Source organism: Pieris rapae, chromosome 11 (assembly GCF_905147795.1).
Source record: "Pieris rapae chromosome 11, ilPieRapa1.1, whole genome shotgun sequence".
Classification (NCBI taxonomy): domain Eukaryota; kingdom Metazoa; phylum Arthropoda; class Insecta; order Lepidoptera; family Pieridae; genus Pieris; species Pieris rapae.
The window spans coordinates 10,192,023-10,209,674 of NC_059519.1; the positions used below are offsets into that span (position 1 = coordinate 10,192,023).

At 34.9% G+C, this 17,652-nt stretch overlaps 2 protein-coding genes across 3 annotated transcripts; one reads left to right on the forward strand and one right to left on the reverse strand.

Annotated features, from left to right (window-relative positions):
- Positions 1-263: 263 nt before the first annotated feature.
- LOC111003940 (ribosome-releasing factor 2, mitochondrial) lies at positions 264-8,956 on the forward strand. The gene is made up of 13 exons (XM_045630143.1): positions 264-425; positions 498-626; positions 944-1,081; positions 1,884-2,072; positions 2,366-2,877; positions 3,375-3,464; positions 4,521-4,707; positions 5,445-5,600; positions 6,323-6,545; positions 6,850-6,967; positions 7,989-8,084; positions 8,163-8,309; positions 8,716-8,956. The coding sequence occupies exons 1-13, from the start codon at positions 284-286 to the stop codon at positions 8,875-8,877; spliced, it is 2,289 nt and encodes a 762-aa protein (XP_045486099.1). The 5' UTR covers positions 264-283; the 3' UTR covers positions 8,878-8,956.
- Positions 8,957-9,829: 873 nt separating this feature from the next.
- LOC111003937 (AMP deaminase 2-like) lies at positions 9,830-17,561 on the reverse strand. Of its 2 annotated transcripts, XM_022274704.2 has the most exons (16): positions 17,446-17,561; positions 17,204-17,324; positions 16,933-17,128; positions 16,746-16,850; positions 16,558-16,653; positions 15,973-16,159; positions 14,883-15,008; positions 14,148-14,346; positions 13,645-13,776; positions 13,415-13,578; positions 12,801-12,924; positions 12,425-12,591; positions 11,712-11,832; positions 11,349-11,522; positions 10,845-10,955; positions 9,830-10,147 (listed from the first exon to the last, which is right to left on the reverse strand). In XM_022274704.2, exons 1-16 carry the CDS (start codon positions 17,490-17,492, stop codon positions 9,995-9,997), a joined length of 2,223 nt encoding a protein of 740 aa, XP_022130396.2. In that variant the 5' UTR covers positions 17,493-17,561; the 3' UTR covers positions 9,830-9,994. The 2 variants fall into 2 exon arrangements, with proteins under 2 accessions (XP_022130396.2, XP_045486108.1); XM_045630152.1 differs by lacking the exons at positions 16,933-17,128; positions 17,204-17,324; positions 17,446-17,561 and having other exon boundaries at positions 16,742-16,827.
- Positions 17,562-17,652: the final 91 nt, after the last annotated feature.

Sequence of the window (17,652 nt, forward strand, 5' to 3'; positions counted from 1 at the left end):
ACAAGGCACAACTTCGTAGCGAAGAATAATTGGTATTCTTACTTAAGTATAAAAAGAGAAAATAGTATTATAGGATTATTACTAAGTTTTTTATGTTATCACAACTAAATCTATCTCTATATATTTATATAGATATTTTTTTTACCCTACAAAGTATTCCTTTATAACAAATTAAATGTAGTCTGTTATTACTATAACAGGTCATATAATAGTATACTCTTTGAATCAGCTGTTCTTTATTTTGGAATTTGTACAAATCGAATTCATTTTATATAGTAAAAAAATGAAAACGTATTCTATATTAAATTATTACAGAAAACTTATAAAATATGGTAGCATGCGCACGTACTGTAGCACCTTGGGAGGAGAGCAAAAAAATATGGAAAAAATACGAAACATCGGCATTCTAGCTCATATTGATGCAGGTTAGAACTTTCAAGTTGCTTTACAAATGATATTTATGATTGTATTTAAATTGAAGTTTCTTTCGTGTACAGGTAAAACGACAACAACGGAACGTATGCTGTTTTACTCTGGCACTATAAGAACAATGGGAGAAGTACACCACGGAAATACCGTAACAGATTACATGGAACAAGAGAGGCAGCGGGGCATAACAATAACTTGTATGTAATTATTTATTATTTTTTGTCACTATTTTCTTGACAAGCCAGCCATAGTTGCTTATAATTGGAAATTCGGATGACCTCTTCTTGAAGAAATAGTTTTTCAGGTTCAAATCCACCTGAAGAACATTTTATATTTTACATTTTTAACAAATATTTTAAACAGTCAAAGCTAACAGAGTCCTTGGTATAAATTAAATTGGATTTACAGTAGCTACAAACTGATAAACTTATATTGCGAGATGGAGAATCATTTAACAATTATAAGCATAGTAACTACTGAAACCTTAACTGACTAGTAACTTTCCTATTTACAGCGGCGGCTGTTTCATTTCCCTGGAATGGTTATCAGCTTAACCTAATAGACACACCCGGACATATTGATTTCACAATGGAGGTTGAGCAGAGCTTAGCTGTTTTAGATGGTGCCGTTGTTGTCTTGGATGCTTCTGCTGGTAAGATTACACACATTTACTGACACTGAAAACAGAATTTGTGTTTGTTTACCCTATGTTAAATTTAAGTTTTATAAGAGTTTTAAGTTTAAACCGGTTATTTTGGGAGAAAATATAAAACAATACTAAAAAATATTTAAAACAGTTTTTCAGATACCTTGTTAGTTAGTGTTTTATATTACCCTCAGTTGTACTGCGTTTGTCAATGATTTTCAACCTCATTTAAATGTCATCGCAAGTGGTGGTGTCTTGTGCCGTTCTTGTGGATGGATGTTGGTACTGTAGTCGTGTAGGGGACTTGAATTTGCATAAACAGTGATATTATTAATTTTATTCGAAATATACAGTATTCGAAATAGAAAGGAGATTTATATATGTATATTAAGAAAATAATAAGAATTCAATATGTTTGTCCACAATGGACTCCTAAACAACTTAACCAATTTTAAATTAAATTGGTACACCGTGAGCAGTCTGATCCAATTTAAGAGATAGGATAGCTTAGACCTTAGAACAGATGGCTCTATGTTAAAAGTACCAACGTTTCACAAAAGCTATCTACCTTTCACACAGTTCCCTTTATGGTTAAATAGGCACAGCAACTTGGCCGAGTCTGCTAGTACAGTATAAAATGTGATTTGCAAGTAAGCTGAATCATTAGCATTACAAAATAGGAATTATGTTGCCTACTGCATTCTGTCTGCATTAAAATAAATAAATTTAGTTTGTTAATTTCCCAATGAAAATAAGTGATTTTTATAATGTATAATAATAATAATAATACCTTTTATTTGATTCTAAGGCGTAGAAGCACAAACATTAACAGTATGGCGTCAAGCAAGTGGATACCAGGTGCCCCGGATTCTGTATCTAAACAAAATGGATAGAGCCGATGCTGATGTGGCTATCTGTGAACAGTCCATACGTGATAAACTTAGAGCTCTGCCACTCCTATTACATGCTCCAGTTGTGCATGAGGGAAGACTTGTTGGTATGTTTATTTAGCTGGTTCAAAACATTGTATTGTCTATGTTTTTAAAAACTCATTAAAATGCATATAAATGTCATTACAGTATTGATGAATGGTGCATTAAAAACATGGATTCTAATATCAATCACACAGACAAGGTGTTAAACAATTATTTTCGCAATTTTCCCAGAACAGTTTCTCGCCATTGCTATAATTACAGTAGTTTAGTATTTTATTATTTTAGTATTAGTAGTTTAAAAAACATTAAATTTTAAATTGTGCTGAATTATTCTTTCAAAGTTTTTATTTAACAGGTCTCATTGACTTAGTGACGTTAGAAGAGGTTGTTTGGAGTTCAGGTCGCGGGCAAAATTTAAATAGACGAAAATTATCCGAAGCCACAGACGCGAAGCAATGGGAAAGAGCCATGACAGACCGTAGACAAATCATAGACACACTTTCTTCTATAGATGACGAGTTGGCAGATACGATTATACAACAAGAATCATTGGACAATATAGACACACAAGACATTGTGAATGCTATAAGAAGATGCACCTTGAACATGTCTGCGTTTCCAGTGTTGTGCGGCAGTTCCTATAAAAATATCGGTGTACAGACATTAATGGATGCAGTTATATCTTATTTACCGAACCCAATAGAGGGCAGTAGATTACAGAAATATTTTGGGGCCGATCTATGCGCGCGGGCGTTCAAAGTTCAGCATGATGATCAAAGAGGGGTTTTGACATTTCTGAGGCTGTACGGAGGGGAGTTTACTAAAGCCCAAAAGATTTATAACATTGCCAGAGATAGTAGCGAACAGGTACAGTTTTTGGGAGCAATATCTATTGAATATTAAGTGCTATTAAAACGTTCCAATTTTTTATTGATATATATTGTGTTCAGCCCATTACCTATTACAAGAGAAAGAAATTTATTTAATTATTTATTAATTGCGTTGGCCATATGACTTACATAAAATAAATAAATTAGTGGCTTTTTAGGTTTGGGCCTCACATTTCTGTATCTGTTTCATGGTCATTTGTCAATATAATAGGCAAGTAGGTGTCAGCCTTCTGTGCCTGACACACGCCGTCGACTTTTTGGGTGTAAAGCAAGGCGGTTTCCTCACGATATTTTCTTTCACCGTTTGAGCTAATGTTAAATGCGCATATATAACAAACTCCATTGGTGCATAGCCGGGGATCGATCCTACGACTTTAGGGATGAGAGTCGAACACTGAAGCCTCTAGGCCAACACTGGTCTGATGATTTAAGTATGAAAGAAGTTATATCTGAAGCAACCCTAATACTTTTTAGGCAGGAGCACTATATGTAGCTTTGGCGGATGAATATCGGCCAGTGGAAAGAGTTACAGCGGGAAATATTGCTGTCGTTAGCGGCCTTAAGGTATTCATAAATAATTATTATTTAAAAAAAACTATTATATTTATATCGTCTTATTCTTTTTGCTTATTATTTCCCGCCATTTCTGTCTCATGACTGCACTGTGTTACTCTGTCATGTTGAAACCTACTTTCTTAATGTAGTCATTACTTCTAGATTGTCTTCCTCTGTTGCGTTTATTGTTTATCCAGAAATTATTAAGATTAAAATATTTTTGCTGTTTATCTTTCATTACAGGAGGCCTCTTTGGGCTGTAGATTTCTTAAGTATTTTGATATTATACTTCAGAATTAGACAGGAGATATTTTCTACTTAACTGATACGAAACTTCGAGTATGTGACACGAGAAGCGCACACGATAATTTGGACACACTTCTCTTTATTTTATTTATTCACAATTCACATTCACCTTTATAAAAAAACAAATAACATAATACATAAAAATTATCAAAGCATACAACGGGTGGCCTTATTGCTAACAAGCGATCTCTTCCAGGCAACGGTAATGGAATAAGATAAACGATATGTGATAGGTATAAACAAATATAATTCAAAACACAGAGGTACACTTATGAACGTCAAAAACAGAAATGTATATGAAATGCTTCTAAGGGCCTGTTTCACAATGTCCGGATAAGTTCCAAATAAGCTATTTGTTACTTATTGGTATGATAAACAGTATTTTTGCGTTTCACGACTGTCAGATAGCGCTATACGTCATGAAATGCCAAGTATCTTATTTGGAACTTTTATCTTTCGAATAATTAATGTGTTGCATAGCTATTTGGCACTTTATCCATACATTGTGAAACAGGCCCTTATTCTTACATTTACTGCCAGTTTTCAAATAAAGGGCGTACATAGAACGATAAATACAAACGAAAAAGCTACTGCGTGAATCCGTAATCATGAATTGCGATGCAATATAAAAGCTTTTGTATATTGTAATATAGTATAGTAAATTTAAATGTTCATGCAATAAGAAGTTATTCGATTTACTGCGTAGATGGGGAATCAAACAAGAATATGTGAATGAAACCGACGGTTAATTTAATTCAGGCAACAATGACAGGCGATCTCGTAACATCATCGAACGCAGCGGCGAGTCGAGCCAAGTCTAGACTTCGGGAAGTTCTGAACGACCCGAAACAGGCGGAGCAATTGTTGGTGCCCAGTGCTAGGCAACGACTACAGGCCATAGAACATCCTTCGACTGATGATATGGCTGACGTGTTGCTTGGAATAGGTGAGTTTAATGTATATGTCGCAGCCAACTTGCCTAATTAGCCGTTCAATTAACAACCTAGCCTTTTAACTTAACACCGGCGTTTAACTTGCGGCATGAAAAATGTTCAGCCAATCAAACAGCTAGCCAAATGACTTAGATCGATGATGTTCCATTACTTGCCTAGCCTGTATTAGTTTAAACATAATTAGAAATTATTTAAACTGCCAATATGGCGTCGGCAACCACAACTTTGATGGTGTTTTCCAAACTTTAATGAAAAACAACAAGTACAATGGAAGAACGTAGTGACAATAATAATGTGAATTTGGCTTCAGCTATTTAGTTTATATTTCTATTTTTTTTATTTCTGCCAAAGAATGGCTCTATCATACGAAGTTTATTAAATGTTGTAACAAACGCTACGGCTGAATATCTTTCAGGCCGTTAGATAAACGGCTAGGCTGTTAATTGAACGGCTAATTAAGCTACTTGGCTGCGACATATATATTGCCATGCTTAATAAATCGGAATCAAATTAGTTGTTTTTCTAAGTAGGTCTTTAAGTACGTGTGCTACATTTCGTAAATGTAATCAAATCAAATGTTATCGATCTGTATAATACTTAAGGAACATTCCAAGTTTTATCAAAATCGTTATTTTTTGGGAAATGAGAATCACAAATTTGATGTCTGCTTATTATCTTTAATTACTTTTAACAAGCTATACAATATTTTGAAATAACTTTTTTTCGCTAGGAACAACTATCCCAGAACCAGTTTTCCTACGCTCAATAGAACCGCCGAGTGCGGCTTACCAAAATTCTTTGGAGACGGCTTTAGAAGAGTTGCAGAGGGAAGACCCGAGTCTTCGTATCACCAGCGATGAGGAGACAGGTCAAATGGTGTTGGCCGGTGAGTTATATAGAGCTCGTCTTTAATTTCTTGATGGAATATTTGTTAGAGTATTTGGTCCATCAGATTTCTCATAAAATTATATATTTTTAATGACTGAATAGTAAATATGTTTTATAAACACTGAATAGGACATTGGAGTCCTTCGATAAATGTATTTTATGTATTAATAATATTGCATGTGGTACATGGTATACAAATATTATTTTTTATGTTTTTTATGTAGAATAGTCGGTGTGGGTATTATTTTGGCGTTTTATCGAATTTTTAGTATCTGTTAAGGTAGAATAATGTAGTGAAATAAATAAAAATGAAAAATACTCAATGCTCAATGAATTAAAAGTACTTGTTTATGAAGGACTATGAAAGCACGTGTTCGCCTCTGCGTGCGGCTCTCAGCCCTGATGTTGCATGTTCAATCCCTGCACCAATGGTCATTATAGGATAACATTGTAAGGAAGCCGGCTTGTCTGCTACCCAAAAAATCAACGGCGTGAGTCAGGCAAACGATCATGCTGATTCATGATCGTTTGCATTGAGAAATGTTGAGAAATTTTATATTCTACTTTGTTTATTAAACAGAAACACACTTCTGCGTTTGTTTTGAAACAGATTAAGCGTAACCTAGATTAGGCATGACCCAGGTCCAGGCGAATTACACGCTTATCTAATCTTCAAAATATTCTGTCATTAATTCTCCCCTAGAAATTCTTCCATTTCAGGAATGGGAGAATTACACCTGGAAATAATAAAGGAAAGGATAATTCGCGAATACAAAATCGATGTGGAATTGGGTCCGCCCCAAATCGCCTATAAAGAGGCTTTACTCGGCTCTTCCAAGTTCACGGTCAACGTGGACCGGAAGATTGGCAGCGCCAGACAACAAGTCAAGATTACCCTTTCTGCTAAGACTGTTAAGGGGGTCTCGCAGGAGAACATGCTGAGGTTGGTATTGTGAAGAGTTGGGCTTTGCTTTTCTTGCTTGCTTCTGGAAAATTTGGTTCGTCACAAGTCGACATTCTATTGTTGTTTCTTTTACAAATCGGATTGTTTTGTTGGCATTGGATTTAGAAATATATTACCACTTGCATTTGCGAATAAATAAATAGCCAAATTTTTAAAGGTACATAATACATTACTTTAAATGCTCCTTTTTTAAACTATGATTGTACCTTCTAGGTAACCTCTGCAAGCCGATTTCACAGTAGTAGTAGTAATTTAAAGTAATGTATGTTACTTGTACTTTTAGGTTTGATAAATCAGCGGAAAGTGCAGCGAATCTGTCCCATATCCACCCGCGGTACGAACAAGCAATACTGCGAGGGGTACACTCTGCTGTGCTGCATGGCCCCAAACTTGGCTGCCCGGTAACTATATAACTGTTTTCCAAAATACATTTTCCATTTTCAGTAAATAACTCCATTATGAAGTCTTTAGTGGTTAACGCAAAAAATATAAATTAAAACTCTGAAATTTATATCTCCCTATCTTCAGGCAGACTCAAAACAGTGCAATTATATATCTATTTTGAGAGTATGGATGTATATGATATGTATTGTCATTTAAACGAAAAACATTTACGCGATACTGGAACCCAACTTTAATTTGATTCATATAGGCAATCATGTATACTTATGAATATGAAAAGAAGAGATGTTTAATTGATTCTAAATTTAGATTTTGCTACCAGTTCTCAAATCAAGGTCGCAAAACGGAAGAGAAGAAGTGGCAAGAAACTCTCCGCCACTCTTTTTAATCGCCAAGTTTTTAGTTATCCAAATTGTTTGAACTGGAGTAAATCAATCCCAAGAATTAGCATCATTTAAGTATTCGTCAAATTTATAACTAGCTTTATTAGGTTTAAAGACTTTATTCTCATAATAGACAGGACCTGGATGACCGAGCTTAGCTCGGTATTTTTTTTTATAAATTTTATTTAAGTACGAATTACATACTAATAAAATTATGAAATATGAATATAATTATCGAATAAAGATAATTATATTCATATTTAAGTTTCTATTTGACTGACATCTTTAAACGAGCAATTCTATGTTTAAGTTGATAAAACACAAATAAAATGACATTTTCTAGATGATTCCTAGCTAAATCGATTTATCGCCCCCGAAACCCTCTGTATACTAAATTTCATGAAAATCGTTGGAGCCGATTCAGAGATTCCAATTATATATATATATATATACAAGAATTGCTCGTTTAAAGATATAAGATTAGTCACTTACATGAGAACACTTATTTGCTAACGTTACAATTTGGAGAAAAAAAAGAAACTTGGTAGAACTTGGATGAACTTTCATTTTATATATTTTATATTGATTAATTTACGTTTAGCGAAAGTTTTCTATAGCAGTAATATGTGTTTTGAAGGTGGTCGATGTTCAAGTGACCCTTCATTGGCTGGAAGTGGGTCGTGGAACTGCCGATACTGCTGTTTCTGCCGCCGCCGTACAATGCTTACGAAAGGTATAAAAATAGGGAATGTTCCATCTTTCTTCCTTCAGAAAATACTGATGTAGAGAGATAAATATAGACTGTATGTAGATATTCGAGTTGAGCGGCAGCATGCTCCTGGAGCCGATCATGTCTCTCCAGATTGTGGTTCCCGAGAGCCATTCAGCGCGAGTGATGGCGGATTTGACCAGAAGACGAGCCGATATTAACCACATCCATATCAGACATGGAAATAAGGTTCGTTATTTGTCTTAATTATATTTCGTTCATGTGAATCTTCCTATAAAACTAATAATTTATTAAAAATGGACCCTCTTTAAGCAATAAATAAGTACATTTTAATGAAGTGAAAGAAAACTATCACAAGGTTTTTTTTTAATTAAATTTTTTATTATTGTCCTTTAAACAGTGTTATATACATATATTAGTACGTATATTAGTAGCTTTAATTTTTATTAGGACAATATTGAAACAATTATAAGCAATGGGATTTATGATTCACTGCTTAAATTGATCTATATATTTATTATTAATAATAAACACGCCTTTTCATTTGAAGTCAATAGATGGCGCTGAAATTTTAACTTTTTATTCATTTATTTTATTCAATTCGAAATCAGTGTGTGTTTTATTATATTCTCAGGTCATTGACTGCTTAGCGCCACTGTCCGAGCTGGTGGGCTACTCCTCAACCCTTCGATCTCTGAGCTCAGGTCTCGCCACATTCACTATGGAGTTCCACTCCAACCGACAGATGTCGCAGTACGACGAGGAAAAGGCAATCACTGCCATCACTGGCTTTTAATGAATAGGATAAATTGTTATTTAGGATTACAGTAGAATAGATAATTCTTAAGATAAATAAAAATTTTACCCTTAAAAAATCGTGTTTTTTTATAGAACAGGAAGCTCATCTGATGTTAAGTGATACCGCCGCCCGTGGACACTCTCAATGCCAGAGGGCTCGCGAGTGCGTTGCCGGCCTTTTAAGAATTGGTACGCTCTTTTCTTGAAGGACAAGGAAAAACGCATAATAATTTAAAGCTGGATAGGAACAGGAAAACCTCTGAGGGAAACTCATGAATTAATATTTGTCCTTTATTAATACCCGCTCATCAATTTACGACTTTTATCATTAGTTATAAGTTTAAGGCTCTTTCAATCGATATATAAATGGCTCCTTGCTAATACATTGATAAACGACCAATACCAGTATTAAGTACTTCTTAAGCATACTTCTGAGTAAGCTGCCTAAGAAACTATAAATGCGATCACCACGCTAATCTAAGCACCATGTATATATAACATTTATTTCAGAACAATGAGCTTGATTAGGATAATAATGTTCACAGAAACATATATTATGTTGAGATGAGATGAGATCTTTTCATCACAGGTAAATAGTACGGGCTACCCGATTCGAGGAAATTGCTTGGATCTAGTTAGACGCGTTCTCGTAAACCCTTTTATTATAACACCAAGACAATGAATACGAATTCAATAAAGTTATTTAGTTGAATTCTATTTTACAATTGAAATAAACTAGGTACTGTATAAAATCATTCTAAAAAATCACACAGCAGAAATATAAGTTGAGATCCCCGCGTTATATGGGAGGCGGAAAGGTCGTTATAGATACTGTATATCCTTTTAATAAAATGTTTTCATGAGTGTTTGATTCACCTCATTTCAATAAGTGCAATTCGAAGGCATAAATAAAAAATACAGTAAAAATTCCGAAAACTGTATTATCTTAGGAGTTTAAATGCATTAGTTATGATTGAGCACTCATTTATTGTTTGTATCAAATTTATCACAAGTACATTGATAGCTTTTGTTACAACATAATTTTTTTTGTAATTACGGTACATTTTTGGAAATGTACCAGTTCGTATGAATTTTCATTCACTATTGAAGAAATCTCACGTCATATGCACTTTAAACAGATTGTCAAGTTCATCAATGAGTGTCTCGTGTCGATAAGCGAGGCGTAGATCCGGAATATTGGTGCGCGTTATATCGTTTCCCTCGGGGCCCTCCCGTTGGTACTGGGAGCCCAGCCAGTGTTGCTTCATCTGAAATATAATTATTAATAATAAAAACGTTATTTTTTTTAGTTCACTTGTTATCTTTTTTCTCTAACTAACGAGGTATCAGAAAATGTTATATTTTAACTAAAATAAAATTTATACTGTAATTACAAATGGTGGCAGCTCGTTTGTTTTCCTACAAGTCTAGGTAATATCTAACATAATACTTCTGTCCCACGATCTTACACACAATCAAGCCAGATTTGACACCATGGAACCACTGGTTGTTCTTCCATATTTATTTATAAAAACAGAATAAACTATGATAACTCAAATATATAGCCACAAGTTATGATATAGTTAATAATTAGAAGGGCAACCAAATATGCACACTTGAAGCCTAAATGAGCTCTTTAGTTTTTTCCACACTCATTAATTATTGTAATGTAATATTCTTGTTTCCGATAATGTCCAAAAAGAGTTCAGCATCGCAACTTCACTACTCCTAATGTTCTTCTTAGGTGCTGTATAAAATCATTATACACTTCACACTACTGAAATATAATACTACGCGTTTCACTTACTCAATCTTACATGCTCATATTTTAAATAATGCCAGTTGTTATCTAGCTTCAAACAAAGGGTTTCATTTAAAATATATTTGAACATAACAACAAAAACCGCCACCTTAAATAAATATTTTGACTTATGAGCATTGCGTCTCTATAAAATAAATACTGGCCTCATGTGGGAACCCAGACATGATGACCGAATTCCTGGCGAGCTCACACATGTCACAGGTGCTGAGCTTCCAGGCTTGCGCTGCTACACTATACTCCTCCATCAGGGCTTCCTGCAAATACGTCACTCACCTTATTACCATCATATCAATCAAGGTAAAGTCCAAAAAATTTAGTTCATTTCCTGTTGTCTAAAAAAGTGTATTAAAAAAACCTGTGCCAGTTTTTCCCCATGCCATATACAAAAAACACGAATTAATATTGAATAACAATACAAATTTATTATATTTGGTTAATGGCACACTTTTATTATTATTTGGATTAAGATGTCTATCTCAAATGGTTAAAAATGGATTGATATTGGGTTTGGGCGTTAATCAGCTGACATTTGTGTCCAGCGCTGCGATACGTAGCGCAAACTTTCCCCCACTCCCTTGTTGAATGCTCAAGAAGTTTGCCGGTATCTGTACGTACATTTCTAAAATAAAAAGAGTACAAACAAAAACCTTAGTATAATGAAACTGCAGGGGATCATCCGTGCTCAGCGTGACTTTGAGTCCTCTCTCGAAGTATTCGGGCAATGGGTTACGGTGATATCGGAGAAAGAGGGAATTGTTACTGAGAGGAGACATTGCTATGTAGATCTGCGCCAAATAGTAGGCATATTGCAGGACTGGTACCTGCAAATATTACATACTGTCTACTCATCTGTTGGCTGTTTCAAAATATCAACTGCGAAGTCAATTGATAATGAATCGTACTTACTTTAGTACATAAAGATATCATTTAATAATTTTATACATTTTTATTGTCTATGTATACAAATATTGAGAAAGGAAGTTCTAAGTTGTCGTATTAATCTTCAGTACCTTTCTCAGTATGAGACCATGTGAAATATTCTCGGAAAGAAGAAAAGCGGCGCTGAGATGCGAGGCAGGGCCTGCCTCACCGCAGTGAGGGCGGAGGACGAACGTGTTCATACCTCGCTCTCTGTACACAAAGATGAAACTTTTTAAATTGTGACTAAATTTAACTATCGTCAGTTTCTACACTAGGCCCCTGTTTTGAGAGTAACTGGTTTATAATTATTCATGCATGATGCCTATTTAAAACATATTTCAAAGAAAAAGTAGTCTTAGGGTCTGTTTCACAATGTCCGGATAAGTTCCAAATAAGCTAATTATAACTTATTGGTAGGATACTGTTTATCCCATTTTTGCGCTCACAACTGTCAGATAGCGCTATTCGTTATGAAACGCGAAGTTTCTTATCCGAAACATTTATTTTCCGAATAATTTAAGTGTTGCATAGCTATTTGGTACTCATACATTGTGACAGACCCTTAGTGTTACAACTAAAATACAAGTCGTAGAAGCGTTAAGTATGCGTGAATATGGGTATTCGACTGGGCGTGTTATCCGTATATAATAATTTTTCTTAAATTTAATTTTGTTTTGTATAAAATTATGATAGCCTACGGAAACTATTGACATTAGAGAATTTAAAAAGCTTTAGGCGTCGTGCTACGACTGAAAACACAGCTTCGTAAAACATTTTTAGTCAATAAAAAGTAAGTACTTACTTTCTGAGCTGATTTAGAGTCACCATATTAGCGTACATGTAGTAGAGGTAGTAGGCGTAAGGTGGATTTTCCTCGTCGTCCCATTCGTCTGGGCTGCGCATATTTTCACTAAGAATTGGATTTTCTGGCTTCGATTCATCGTCAACACTATCGAATCCAATAACATGCTAGAATTTGAAATCATTCTAAACAGTTGCAATATATTGATTTTTAATAATTTTGGGCTTCATTAGTTCTCGTACAGAATTTTAATATATCTTGATAATTCTGTCTGCGAGGCAGCTGTTTTCTTTAAATAGTTATTATTAAAAAAAATATTAATAATAATAATTAGCTTCAAAGGATATACTTAGTACTACCAAGAAAATGATGTTACCGTAAGGAATTTGTGCAATTCTACATTTGAATGTGGGTCAATGGAGACTTGAAACAAAGGTTCAAACAAATTGTTGAGAAACTCCTGGAAGTTGTTCAGTAACTTGTTGATTCGATAGATGTCACTAAAAACAATATTAAATAAATCAATAAAACTGATAATGTATCAAATTTATACATTTCAGATTTATAGAAAACCCTCTTCATCGAGACAAATCATTTTTAATCTAATTTCACTGTACCTATAATAGTTCTGAAATACAGTAAAGGAACAAATTATGAGTAAAAACATTTGGCACTCAAGGACTGCCGAAGTAAAACTATTCCATAGCATAAGTATAATTTCTCACTCTAAGGCGGGTGCACCGGCCGCACCGTGTAAATACGCTACGACACGGATCTCGTCAGAGAGATGTGAATACGCAGTATGCTTTCTGTCCCACTCTAACACATCGATCACGCCAGACCGACGTGTTGCAGTGTTCGTTCTATACCGCGCTAATAAAATCTATGTAAAAGGTTACAACTTCGGAATATATTCGCACTTTGGGCCCCACAATCCTTATGAAATATGATAGCGGTAATATTTGGTTTTAATCAATAATTGAAACTCACTAGAGCCGCGGCACCTGCACCAGCCATCTGACGTGCGCGGAGTGAACATCATTGCGCAGAGCCCAGGAAGCCAACTTGCTCCATTCCGACTTGCTCTTGCAGTAGATTGAAATCCGCGGCTCAGAATATGTATATTTATTCTCTTCTAGGTCATTTATCACCTCCTGATGCATATAGCAGTTTTACTTTATTTTTGTATATAAAGTTTAAAAATATCTATATTTTAATACCTTAATAATCCTAGCGAAATATGTTCCATTCATGTAGTTGTCCGTTTTGAGAAATACCTCCCTCAATCTGCTTTCGCCGACCGGATTGTATTTCGCATTGAATTTGTCGAAGCGATGAAATGTATTTCTATCCTATTAGAAGAAAACCACGTCATATTAAATAAAAAACGGTTCCTTATCTCATTTCAGACTTACGTTGTGTACTACTATATTTTTACTTTATTATAAGCCTGCCTAAATGCTAGGCGGTCTTGTGTGCTGCTATCGCGGGCGACTCGATTGTTAGGAAGTTGCATGAATCTTGTTAGCGTTGCGCCTGATTTAACATAACTATTGTTGAAGAGCATAAATAAAATAAAATATGTTTTTATTAACATTCACCCGACCCTAAATAGAGCAAGCCGTAAAGAATTGAAATTATTATTTATGCCTATTAATAACATCTGTAAATTTGTTCGATGGCTACACTTAAAAACATTTAATGAATATTACAAATTCCATACTGCGTGGACATCCAGTAGATCAACATTCAAGTCATAAGCATCCAGATTCATTTCTTCGAACACAGATTTCAGGGTCTTGGGCACTCCTCGTTGAACAGCCACCACTTCATTCGCGCAGGTACGTAAGGTGCGTTTGATGAAGCGGAGAAGGTGCTTCTGGTTCATACTGGATGCTGCGTGTATATGCGTATCCACTTTTCTAAAAGAGTATATTTAGGATAACTTGGCTAATACTTAAGTGTCTCCTATATCACTCGTTTTAATGAGACAAGTAGTTTATAACAAATACAGTAACCCTAATATGTTTAAATAAAAGTTTGCGTATCTATATTAATATTCAAAAAAAATTCTTCAATATTTTATGTCCAATACTATCATATCATAGTATTTTTTTTCAAATAGACAAGTTTATCAGTCAGCTTGACCAGACAGAACCTAAGGCATACCGGTTTCCTCACGACGTTCTTCTAAATCGAGCAAGGGTTCGAATTAACAACCTCTGCCCACGCTGGTGCCGCGGGGCCGCGCATATGCTCCTTCATATGAACAAACCTTAAATTAGACCTTTACTTTCCAAATACCAAAACGTGGTCCACGACTTTTACTTTGAGAAAGCGTATAATCAAAAAACATGCAAGCAAGTGTGAACCATAAAATCAATCGCATTTTATATAAGAAAGGATGATTTGGTATAACTACGATGAAACGAATGATGACATCAAGGAAAGAGGATACCTAATATTGTAAAAGTCCCGATGAGGGACCGCTTTCTGCAGAGCAAGCTCATGAAGTTCATTGAGAAGAACGTGCATCTTGAATTTGGAGGACAGGTAGCTAAGTCGGCGGTAGCAGAAGGATTTACTGAAATAATTTAATTTATCACATGAATCTGTGCTTGCATTAGCAATGATTAAACTCAACCTGTAGAAAATATTATTTCTAATGAATTTAAAATGGAACACTAGGACAGAGTGTCTTAGCAACTGTAATTAATGTTATTGGACACTTTTTTATGTCATATAAAGTATAATTTGTGTAAGTGAAGACACGTGTAAACGAATGAAGTGATTTAAAGAAATACATCATCTATAGGGAATTGCTTTATATGTATGTATATGCTTTATATGTGTGTATATTACCAAGGTACATTTTTACTGCTTTGATTTTCTCCAAAAAAAATCTAATAATTTTATTGTATTGTGTCCTTATCTTATTTTGTACATGTTTAAATTGTATTTTTAAATTTTTAATTTCTATTTTTGTAAAACTTGTTTACTTTAATTATCATACATTTTAGATAGAAGATTTGTAAAATAATCAGTAGATTCAGTATTATGTAAGTATTATGTCGTCAACTGAATACATAAATGAATAAAATAATACATTGCTAATTACAATTACCAATTAAATCTGAGAAATCCTTTATCGGTGATATTTTTTTTTAAATAGACACCAGCAAAATCAAATTCATTACAAGGCAAGGATGTGTAGCGTAAGTATTGCTTTCTTTAATATTGAACCCAAAGGTTTCAATTTATTTATTCAACAAAATATACTTCCATTACAGATTACTCCCATGCGATAACTACCACTTAACTCACATACTGAACTACACACACAATATTTACAAAAAGACAAACTATTCCTTACAGTGTAGGAACTGATATGTAGCAGACCTGTGAGTTCACACACACACAACGGAAAATTAAAAACATCGATTAATCTATGCAGTGTGCTGTTAGCTTGTTGAGGTGAGGTGTGTGGCATATGTACCAATTCCTATATACCAATGCGTGACTGAGATTAGAATTATAAAGATACGTACAGAGGGCCATCAGCGATCATATCTGAGAGTCGACACAGATCCTCCACGTACTTGACGAAGCTGATGTTCCGATAGGGCAAGGGATTATGGACATTCATGTCCACTTCGGACCGGTAAATTTTCACCACGCCTTTCTCCCAACGGTAAAGGTATTTGCAGTCGGCCGGTATAAAGCAAGACCATGGATCTGTCATTATTACACAATTTACGAGCCGCGGTCACTGCGTTATTATTGCTTGCTTAGAAGAAGACTTCAGAGAAAGAGAGATAAGATGAAAGTTATGAAACTAAATGATCAAATTGGAGGTACTTTTTCTAATAGAGTTTTATTGAGATGTCGACCGAAGTCCTCGATTGAGTCATTCAAAATTGGTGTTTACGTCTGGACGAATTATTATCTTAAAAAAATAAATATCGTCAGTGGTCTTGTGTAGAACAAGAATAAAAAAGATTGCCCTATTGATTTGAATTATCTTTGTTTTATTTCAATTTAAAACCCTATACCTCGTAAACTGATCGCCCTTTATAATAATACAGAAGCAATTAAGAATTAGCATATTAGAGCGAGAAGACGATTAATTAGACCTGAATTTCTAAAAGTTCTTTCCAGGTCTTCTTGGCTATCGTACGATTCTCGATGAGACCCAGCCTTTAGCGTCATTAGTGTACCAGTCATATGTACTGTAACAATATAATAATAATGACACAAGTTTGTCCTTTTTCTAATGTATACAAAATTATTCTTAAAAAGTCAAGTATAATGATTAACCTACTACGGTGATCGGAGTGCGATGGGCTGGTAGCCCTTAAAGGCATCGCATTGCACAACTCTTCAGAAGAACACGTCGATAGTTTGATATACTGGTCTGCTGTTGCATCTTGAATAAAATTTAAGAAAACGTTGACTGAATTACCATATAATTTAACTACTAGATGTACTTGTACATATCTTTTACATACTATCAAACTTGACAACAGCGCCGCCGTAGTCGACCGACCCCTCTGTGTTAGGACCCCGCGGTGGGGCCTCATGATGGTCAAGGTAATACGCTAGACCCGTCGGAAATGACTGATGGGATACGTCCATGTAACAGCGTCGAAGATTTAAAGCGTCAACTAACATCTCAGCCGAACGAACCAACTCGTCGAACGGTACCTTAAAAACTCTCAATCAGAACTGCTTGTATTTCATTATTAAGCAAAATATTAAATTAAATTTACTATTGCTTACCCCGGTAACATGTATTCCGCAGACCGATACACGTTGATAAGGTACCATATTCCTACCGCGCCCATCTCTGGGCCCGCGGACGAGAAGGCGGACAGACGCCATATTGTTGTGCTGCACGTCGCTATTAAAAGGCGGCAAATTACAACAACTATTATTATAAGTCCGCAACTTGAAGCAACTGGGCAAGCGTCTTCGTAGAATGGAAATAGCATAAAACATTATTTAAAACCATTTTTACTTACGACTGTGACTCTTTCCAGTGTTTGTAGTCTTGATTGGTTCCAAACATTTTGTCCTTATTTCCAGATCATTGTTCATTCGCTTTTATTTATTATTATATGAATGCCATATTCGTACAAATTTAGACGGAATATTTGGGGTGTCACATTGGCTAATAGACTTTATTTTTGGATGTAGAGTTAAAAACAAAAGAGGTTGCCTAGCATTTT

What these genes read in the sequence shown, in the direction of transcription:
- LOC111003940 (XM_045630143.1), top strand. Translation starts at nt 284, where the DNA reads ATGAAAACGTATTCTATATTAAATTATTACAGAAAACTTATAAAATAT. An exon ending in TCTAGCTCATATTGATGCAG is followed by an intron (nt 426 to 497) that starts GTTAGAACTTTC and finishes TTTCGTGTACAG; the next exon opens with GTAAAACGACAACAACGGAA. An exon ending in ATATCAGACATGGAAATAAG is followed by an intron (nt 8,310 to 8,715) that starts GTTCGTTATTTG and finishes TTATATTCTCAG; the next exon opens with GTCATTGACTGCTTAGCGCC.
- LOC111003937 (XM_022274704.2), bottom strand. Translation starts at nt 17,492, where the DNA reads ATGTTTGGAACCAATCAAGACTACAAACACTGGAAAGAGTCACAGTC. An exon ending in CGGGACTTTTACAATATTAG is followed by an intron (nt 14,347 to 14,882) that starts GTATCCTCTTTC and finishes ATACTCTTTTAG; the next exon opens with AAAAGTGGATACGCATATAC. An exon ending in TGCAGTTTCATTATACTAAG is followed by an intron (nt 10,956 to 11,348) that starts GTTTTTGTTTGT and finishes ACGTATTTGCAG; the next exon opens with GAAGCCCTGATGGAGGAGTA.